This window comes from Pongo abelii, chromosome 16 (genome assembly GCF_028885655.2).
Source record: "Pongo abelii isolate AG06213 chromosome 16, NHGRI_mPonAbe1-v2.0_pri, whole genome shotgun sequence".
NCBI lineage: Eukaryota > Metazoa > Chordata > Mammalia > Primates > Hominidae > Pongo > Pongo abelii.
Window position 1 is genome coordinate 13,564,909 of NC_072001.2, and position 10,108 is coordinate 13,575,016.

Here is a 10,108-nt window from a genome sequence, read left to right on the forward strand (position 1 = left end):
TCAAGTCCTAACATAATCTCCAGTAGGAGATTTTAGTCTCTTTGTCAGTTCATGTATGTATATGGTAGTGATATTCTCTTTTTAAATTCCTTTTCTTGTTCACTTTCTTCTCTGTACAGTAACAGTGATATTCTTATACATCTTTACCTCATTTAAAAGTAATTACAGTTTTCTGCTGGCAAATTCAGCTTTTTATATTTTGACTAAATACTAGGCTAAAAGTGAAGAAAATTTACCAGGTCATTTTATTTTCAAACAAAATCATTACTAATAACAATTGCTATTTTTGAAATATAAATAATGACATTTAGATATTTTAAAATAAGGATACACCCCCCAATAGTTTGGCTTTGTGTTTCCACCCAAATCTCATGTCAAATTGTAATTCCCAGGTGTTGAGAGAAAGACCAGCTGGGAGGTATTGGATTATGGTGTCGATTTCCTCCATGCTGTTCTCGTGATAGTGAGTTCTCACAACAGCAGATAATTCTATAATGGGCTCTTTCCCTTTCACTTCTCTCTCTCCTGCCACCTTTTGAAGAAATTGCCTGCTTCCCCTTTACCTTCTGCCATGATTATAAGTTTCCTGAGGCCTTCCCAGCCATGTGTAACTGTGAATCAATTAAGCCTCTCTCCTTTATGAATTACCCAGTCTCAGGTATACATATATATATATATAAAATTTTCTTTATTCCACTCATCAGTTGATGGACACTGGCTGATAACATATCTTTACATATGTGAATTGTGCTGCAGTAAACATACGTATGTAGGTGTCTTTTTGAGAGTATGATTTCTTTTATTTTGGGTGGGTATCCAGAAATGAGAATGGTAAGATCTACTTTAACAGAACTCTCCATAATGTTTTCCATAGATTTGTACTAATTTGTATCCCCACCAGCAGTGTATAACTGTTCTTTTTTCACCACATCCACACCAACATCTGCTGTTTTTTTATTTTTAGTAGTGACCATTCTGGCTAAAGTGAGGTGATATCTCACTGTTGTTTTATTGTACATTTCCCTGATGACTAGTAATATTTAGCATGTTTTTATATTCTTGTTCACCATTTGTACATCTTCTTTTGAGAAATGTCTATTCGTGTCATGTGCCCACTTTTTAATGGAATTATTTGTATTTTTCCTGCTGATTTGTTTGAGTTTCTGGTAGGTTATGGACATTAATCCTTTGTTAGATTCAGAATTTGCCCATATTTTCCCCATTGTGTAGGTTGTTGGCTTACTTTGATGATTATTTCTTTTGCTGTGCTGAAGCTTTTTAGTTTAATTAGGTCTTATTTATTTATTTATTTATTTTTATTTTTGTTGCTTTTCCTTTCAGGGTCCTCATCATAAATTATTTGCCTAGGCTAATGTCTTCAAGTCTTAGGTTTAGGCCATTAATCCATCTTGAATTAATTTTTTTACATGGTGAGAGATAGAGATCCAGTTTTACTCTTCTATATGTGGCTATCTTTTTTTCCCAGCACCATTTATTGAATAACGTGTACTTTCTCCAGTGTATGTTTTTGTATCCTTTCTCAGAGATCATTTGGTTGTAAGTGGCTTTTTTTCGGAGTTGTCTGTTCTGTTCCATTGATCTGTGTATGTACTTTTATACCAGTACCATGATGTTTGTTACTGTGGCCGTAGAGTATAATTTGAAGTCAGGTAATGTGATGCCAACATGTTTGTTCCTTTTGCTTGGTATTTCTGTTGCTATTCAGGCTCTTTTGTGGTTCTACATGAATGGCAGCTTTTTAAAATAACTCTGTGAAGAATGACATTGGTACTTCGGTAGAAATTGTATTGACTCTATAGACTACTTTGGGCACTATGGCATTTTCACAATATCAGTGCTTTCAGTCCAGGAACATAGGATGTATGTTCATTTATTTGTATCATCTGTGATTTTCTTCAGTGGTGTTTTCCTGTTATCCTTTTATAGATCACTCACCTCCTTCATTGAGTATATTCCTAGGTATTTTACTGTTTTGCAGCCATTGTAAAAGGGATTGGATTCTTGATATGACTCTGAGCTTGGTTGTAGTTGGTGTATAGTGGTACTATTCATTGGTATTTGTATATTTTGTAACCTCTGAGACTTTACTAAATTCATTTATCAAATCTAGGAGTGTTTTGTAGGAATCTTTAGGGTCTTCTAGGCATAAGATCATATCATTGGTGAAGAGATAGTTTGACTTTCTCTTTTCCAATTTGGATGCCCTTTATTTCTCTTGCCCAATTGCTCTGCCTAGGGCTTCCCAGTTTTATTTTTAATATGCATGAAATAAAAGTAAAATTGAAAGCGATTAATGATCAGTTTATTTCACATCTCTCTCTCATACACAGATAAAGTTAATTCAGAGTTCTATGTTAAAAACACAATATTAGACCCTGTCTTGTTCCAAAGGGAATTTCTAAGTTGTCTATAAATTACAGAGGAATCAAGAATATAAGTGGAAACTGTTTCCAAAAAATAAACATAAAAAGTATGGGTTAACACAGGGGTTTCCAATCCCCAGGCCACAGACCAGTACCAGTCCCTGGCCTGTTAGGACCTGGGCCACACAGCAAGAGGTTAGTGGTAGGTGAGCAAGTGAAGCTTCATCTGTTTACAGCCACTCTCTGTCACTCACATTACCGCCTGAGCTCCTCCTCCTGTCAGATCAGCGGTGGCATTAGATTGTCATAGGAGTGTGACTTGAACCCTATTGTAAGCTGCTCATGCAGGAGATCTAGGTTGTTCACTCCTTATGAGAATCTAATGCTTTATGGTCTGTCACCGTCTCCTGTCACCCCCAGATGAGACCATCTAGTTGCAAGGAAACAAGCTGAGGGCTCCCACTGATTCTACATTATGGTGAGTTATATAATTATTTCATTATGTATTAGTAATAATAGAAATGAAGTGCACAATGTATGTAATGTGCTTGAATCATCCTGGAACCTTCCCCCACCTCAGGTCCATGGAAAAATTATCTTCCATAAAACTAGTCCCTGGTGCCAACATGACTGGGGAGAGCAGAGTTAACAGATGTGAGACCCCTTTGCCTTGTCTTGGATTAATGTGCAGATACACATTGTGCGAATGACATCTGATGGTGCCATCTTGCCCTGTAGATCATTTTAGAGACACCTCCAGTATTTCATGAAAATTAAAATTTCTTCTAGTGACAAACAAAATGATACCCAGAAACAACTTTCCGAAGAGCAGAACACTGGAATATCACAAGATGAGATTCTGATGAATAAACAAAAGCAGATAGAAGTGGCTGAAAAGAAAATGAATTCTGAGGTATTTTCTTTAGTCATTTTCAAATGTTTTTATATGTGTATATATTAAAAAAAGCTTTATTTTGGAAAGTATAAAGGATTTGGAAAGTATCCTTGGTCATATATCTATATGTGTACATATAGGATAAAGCCATGTTCTTAATTCAACTGCATTTGCCTGCAACAGTCAAGTAGTGACCTTCACAATGGCCTCAATCCAAAGGAAAAGCATTTGATATTTTTCATAAGAATTGATGATCTTTCCAATATCAAAAATAAGTTTTGCTACTAACAACAGATTTGCTAGTTTGGAGACATTAGTTCTTCTTTTTAAAATATTAATAGAGAAGTCAGTTTGTTATTTTCACTAATAGGAAAGTAGGAAATGTATAGCTGGGTCAGAGGCCACATTGTGGATGTCATTATCCTTGCTTTTGAGGAGAGGAACAGTTTGCTCCAAGTAGTTTCTCATTTCAGTGCAAAGAGCTTTGAAAACAATGACATGCCATGATACACATTTAGTGATAATTTATTGATAAGTGTTTTGTTCCCAGTTGAATAGTTCAGTATGTTTCCCCTATTTCACACTTACTACTGTTTCAAACATTATAAAGAGGAAAGAAAAGTTATTGCAATGGCAAATAATCTCATGATTTCTAAGAAAAGCCTTGTAAGTTATATCTTATTTACCATTTGTGTTTTGAAATAAAAGGCTTCTTTTGTATTTATATATTTACACCACAGAAGTTACTGTGATTTTGTGGAGGACCACTAGCAGTAGCATCAGAAGACCTGGCGAAAATCCTGCACATTGCATATATACGTGTGTGTGTGTGTGTGTGTGTGTGTGTGTGTGTGTATTCTAGATGGAGTCTTGCACTGTCACCCACGCTGGAGTGCAATGGCACAAACTCAGTTCACTGCAACCTCTGCTTCCCAGGTTCACACGATTCTCCTGCCTCAGCCTCCTGAAGTGCTGGGATTACAGATGTGAGCCACTGATCCTGGCTGCATATATTTGTTACCTCTCCTTTTAAGAATCGTGATCTTAAATGAGTTCAGTGTTGTATGTAGAAGTGCAATGCTTAGATGCAGATGTGTACATTGTAGAAGGGTACAATGCTTAGATTTAACAGTTATGAATAAATGTAATTCTTATAATTGACTGTAAAAATGTTAGAAAAGCAGTATATTGATAAAACATTCCTCAGAAAAAGGAACTTAAAGAACTTTGAGAAATTGCTTCTGTCCTAATATATGCATAGCTAAGGCTCTTAAGATGGTGTGGTTTATAGGTTAGCTATCAGAGTGTAAACCCAATTTTAAAAATGTGGTCAAATGTATTAATCTTCTATTTTATGCCGCTGGGTTTTTTGTAATTCAGAGAAAGGCTTTTCCAATTCTGAAATTCTTAAAAATCCTCTAGTGATTTCTTTTTCATGGTCTTTAGATAAATATTTCAACTTTTTGGAATTTACACTCTTTTAGATTTGAAGTTTTGTCCAACTTTTTTCCAGTTAAATATCCACTATGGGAATTATTTCATTATACAAATATAAATGTCATTCTTTAATTTTAGAAGAAATCATGATATGTCATTCTATTGAGTGCTAACTAAAAGTTCCCTTTGTTTACTTAGTTTTCTCTTAGTCATAAGAAAGAAGATCTCTTGCATGAAAACAGCATGTTGCAGGAAGAAATTGCCATGCTAAGACTGGAACTAGATGAAATAAAACATCAGAACCAGCTAAGGGAAAATAAAATTTTTGAGGAAATTGAAAGTGTGAAAGAAAAGACTGGTAAACTTCTAGAGGCTATAAAATTGAATGCAGAAGCATTAACAAAAATCAACATTTAAGTACAGTGAACAGCTTAGCATTCTGACAACTGAGAATGCTCAGTTCTGAACTGGAGAATGTAAGACACAGCTAGGAAACATTGGAAATGGAAATTCAATCATGTCATTGTAGACTGACTACTGCGCTACATGATTGTGATCAAAGTCAGATAGCTGAAAGGGACTTCTTTCCAGAGAACAAACATGAACAGGTTTATTTACAGGAGAAAATGAATTCTCATATATCTAACCTAAAAGATAACAGTGAGATTCTTTCTGAACAACTCTAATGCTGACAGTAAAATTAACAGCCTAAAAATTAAGCTCCATCACACAGGATAAATTCTGAGAGAAAAGATGAGGCAGGCCACCATCTTTCCTGTTTGGGCAACTTAGTCATTCCAGCGTGCGGGCTTTGGAGGGTACAAACCCACCAGGGACAGAAGAGATCCTGTGGCATAGCACAGCTGCTTTACCAAATCATGGCCAGAATGCTTCTGTAAGCAGGCCCCTGATCCTATTCCTCATCACTGGACAGGATCTCCCACCTGAGGCCTCCAGCTACCCCCACCAGTGTTCCCTGGCCATTGGAGATTTGAAACCTTCCTGGGACAGAGTTCCCAGAGAGAGGGGTGGGCCACCACCTTTGTTGTTTGGGCAACTAGCCCTTCTGGCCTGTGGGCTTTGGAGAGCCCAGGCTGATCAGGGGTGGAAGTGGTACCTCAGCACAGAACAGCCACCCTGTGAAAACGTGGCCAGACTCTTGTTTAAGTCAGTCCCCAACCACATTTCTAATCACGGGGTGGAGCCTTTCAACCAGGGTCTCCAGACACCTTCACTGCTGTTCTCTGGCTGACAGAGGTTTCAGGCCTTCCTGAGTCAGAGCTCCCAGGGTGAGGACAAGACTGTCATCTTTGCTGTTTGGACTACTCAGCCAGGTCAGTCTTAGAGTTTCAGAGTGTCTGAGGTGACCAGGGGCTGAAGTGAACCCCCAACACAGCATAGCCACTCTACAAAAATGTGGCCAGACTTCTTTTTTAAACAAGTCCCTGTTCCTGTTCCTCCTGACTAGGCAAGACTTCTCAACTTGCCTCCAGCCACATCCTACAGATGTGTTCAGATTGGCAACAGGTTCATACCTCAGAGGTACAGAGCTCCCAGAGGAAAGGGCAGGCTATCGTCTTTGCTTTTTCACAGGCTTCACTGCTGATACCTTCAGCCACTGGAAAATATGAGGCAATTGGGGACTGGAGTGGATGCCCAGCATACCACAGCAGCCCCACAGAAAAGTGGCCAGACTGTTATGTGGGTGCCCGTTTCCATATCTCCTCAATGGGCAGGTCCCCCTGGTCTGGATCTCCAGCCAGCCCCCCACTTGAGCTGTCAAGCCAGTAGCAACTCAGCAATTCCCTGGACAGAGCTTCCAGGAGCAACAGAAATCGTCTCTGCCACTGCCTCTGCAGTGGAACTGCCCTTGCTACCCTCAGAATATCAAGGGAGCAAAGACTCTAAGTGCCATATTGACACCTCCAACAAGCTGCAGTTGACACAAGGAAGAAGTCCGTCCATCTTCCACAGCTACAACACACCCCCTACTGCTCATCACCAGACAAAGAATCCCGGCTTGGGCCCACAGCACAGACCCTCCACCGTGGGGTGATTACATTAAGTAACTGCTAACTTACACCTCTCTGGGGTGGAGCCCCCAGGAGACAAGGAAAGTGGTAGAGCGGCAAGTCAGCTGATGTGGAGCCCAGAGGGCAGGGACAGCTACGTCTCTAGGCTCCACTTGCTCTTATGAGGCACTTTATCCCAGCACTTAAGGAGTACTGAGGTCAGACCAGCCCCATCTCATGTGTAAGATTGCCCAGCACAGATCAGGTCTAAGAGTTCCCTTCTTAAAAAAGGGGACTTGCTTAAAGAAGAAGTCTGGCCACGTTTGTGTAGAGCAGTTGTGCTGTGCTGAGGATTCACTTTTGAGAGAGTTCTCCTCTGAGACCTGATCTCTCTAGGCAGTCTTCCACATTAGATGGGGTTGGTATGACCTCAGCACTCCTTAGTCTGCTTGCCTCTCCCAGGACCCCAGCCAGGACACACCTGCTTACAGGGCACTCTCGGGTGCCCACACCATAGCTTCTGTACCAGTGGACTGTGCCTGATCAGTGGAGAGATGCAGCAAGGTGGCCCCTACAGCCACGCACCAGCCTGCACATTACCTCTCCACACTGCAGCCCTTTATATGGAAACTTCCTACATCACTTTTCTCTGTGTGTTTACACAGGTGGGTTTTGTTGTACTTGCCTTAACAGTATATGGGAATGCAGCACACACCCCAACCCACACCAACTGCCACTGAAGATGAAGCCGTGGCAGGCACAGAACCAAAAACCCCACCCCTGCCAGCATCTCACCCTTGAGGTAATGCTGTGCAGAGGAAAAAGGACCTTCTTATACCCTGAGTGACCACTGTTGCTTGTGGGGGCTCAGAGAAGGCACCCAGACCTTCACTGGCCAGCCACCCACCCCAAACCAGCACTACTTCCAGTGCAACAGCACACACAGTCAGCGGGGGCCCCCTGGCCCACACCCCAGCTGTTTTCCTCCACCACTGGGTGAATGCCCACAGGGAGGCAGGGACTTTTGCATCCGCTAGCATTCTGCCATAGCTGCCGCACTTTGGTCCCCTCAGTGCAGTGGACTCCAAACCTCGAGGAGCCAGAGAACAAAGTTGTGGCCCAATACAAGTTCCCCAGAGTTAAAGCACACAGTCCAGGAATTGGGTGCTGCACGTTGGCCCCTTAAAATCCTCCAAAAACAAAGCCAGTTGGCTGAATCCACCTTATACCACAGTCAAATCCTCAAGGTCACCAGATATAATAAAGGAAAAATACCCTGTCCAAAGGTCAGCAGCCTCAAAGATTGCAGGTGGATAAGCCCATAAAGATGAGAAAAAGACTCTATGCAAGAACACTGAAAACTCAAAAATTCAGCATGGCTTCTTTTCTCCAAATGACTGTATCAACTCTCCAGCACGTGTTCAGAACTGGGCTGAGGCTGAGATGTCTGAAATGATACAAGCAGAGTTCAGGATATGGGTAGAAACAAAGTTCACTGAGTGAAAGAAGTATGTTGTAATCCAATACAAACAAGCTAAAAATCATTGTAAAACATTGCAGGAGCTAAAAGACAAAATAGCGAGTAGAAAGAAGAACATAACTGAGCTGACAGAGCTGTAAATCACACTAGAAGAATTTTCATAACGCAGTCACATGGTGATTGTGCGTGATTGCATTATGAAAATTGTTGTAGTATGTGTGGGCACCTGAGAGTGCCCTGTAAGCAGGTGTGGCCAGGCTGGGGTCCTGGGAGAGGCAAGCAGACTAAGGAGGGCTGAGGTCAGACCAGCCCCATCTCATGTGCAAGACCATCCAACAGAATAGATCAAGAAGAGGAAAGAATCCCAGAGCTTGAAAACTGGCTTTCTGAAATAAAAAAGGCAAACAAGAATGGGGGAAAAAAGAATGAAAAGGAATGAACAAAACATCCAAGAAATATGGGATTATATAAACGACCAAATCTATGACTGATTAATGTACCTGAAAGAGATGAGGAGAATGGAACCAACTTGGGAAACACATTTCAGAATATCATTCATGAGAATGTCCCCAACCTAGCCAGACAGGCCAACATTCAACTTCAGGAAATCCAGAGAACCTCAGTAAGATATGCCATGAGAAGATCATCCCCAAGACACATAATCATCAGATTCTCTGAGGTCAAAATGAAAGAAAAAATGTTAAAGGCAGCTAGGGAGAAAGGCAATGTCACCTGCAAAGGGAATTCCATCAGACTTAGCAGACCTCTCAACTGAAACCGTACAAGCCAGAAAAGATATTCAACATCTTAAAGAAAAGAAATTTCAACCCAGAATTTCATGTCCCGCAAAATTAAGCATCATAAATGAAGGAGAAACAAGATTCTTTTCAGACAAGCAAATGCTGAGGGAATTCATTATCACCAGATCTACCTTACAAGAGCTCCTGAAGGAAGCACTAAATGTGAAAAGACCACCACCAGCCACTACAAAAATGCCCTGAAGTACACAGACCAGTGATGCTAAAAACCAATCACATACATAAGTCTGCAAAAAAACCAGCTGACAGCATGACGACAGGATCAAATCCACACATACCATTACTAAACTTAAATGGAAATGGGCTAAATGCTCCAATTGAAAGACACAGGCGGCAAGCTGGATAAAGAACCAAGACCCATTGGAGTATGCCATCTTCAAGAAACCCATCTCACATGCAGTGCCATACATAGGCTCAAAGTAAAGGAACAGAGAAAAATATTTCAAGGAAATGGAAAACAGAAAAAAAGCAGGTGTTGCACTCCCAGTTTCTGACAAAACAGACCACACCAATAAAGATTTAAAAAAAAAAAAAAAAAGACAAAGGGCCGGGTGCAGTGGCTCATGCCTGTAATCCCAGCACTTTCGGAGGCTGAGACAGGTGGATCACAAGGTCAGGAGATCGAGACCATCCTGGTTAACACGGTGAAACCCCGTCTCTACGAAAAATACAAAAAATCAGCTGGGCGTGGTGGCTGGCGCCTGTAGTCCCAGCTACTCGGGAGGCTGAGGCAGGAGAATGGCATGAACCTGGGAGGTGGAGCTTGCAGTGAGCCAAGATTGCGCCACTGCACTGCAGCCTGGGCGAGACAGTGAGACTCCGTCTCAAAAAAAAAAAAAAAAAAAAAAGCAATACAGAGAAGGAGATTACAAAGGTGGTCCTGACCTTTGATAAATCTCATTATTGCTTGATACCAACCTGGGCTATCTTTATTGCCCAAACCAATAGGATAATGTGCCGAGGCTAGGGAGCTTCTCCCCTGCAGAGAATCCCTGATCTCCCAAAATTTGGTTGAGATCTAAGGTTGATTTTGCTATACAACTCCTTTTCTGAAGTTTTACTTATTTCCAACAAGTCAAATT

The 10,108-nt window shown here is 41.1% G+C and overlaps 1 protein-coding gene across 1 annotated transcript in view; it reads left to right on the forward strand.

Moving 5' to 3' along the window:
- LOC100438763 (POTE ankyrin domain family member B3) overlaps positions 1–9,887 on the forward strand; it is a 39,081-nt gene extending 29,194 nt beyond the window's left edge. Inside the window, exons 10-12 of the mRNA XM_054531956.1 lie at positions 3,174–3,297; positions 4,915–6,946; positions 8,508–9,887. Of these exons, the coding sequence (XP_054387931.1) occupies positions 3,174–3,297; positions 4,915–5,133 (343 nt within the window). The 3' untranslated portion in view covers positions 5,134–6,946; positions 8,508–9,887. The remainder of the gene's footprint in view (positions 1–3,173; positions 3,298–4,914; positions 6,947–8,507) is intronic.
- Positions 9,888–10,108: the final 221 nt, after the last annotated feature.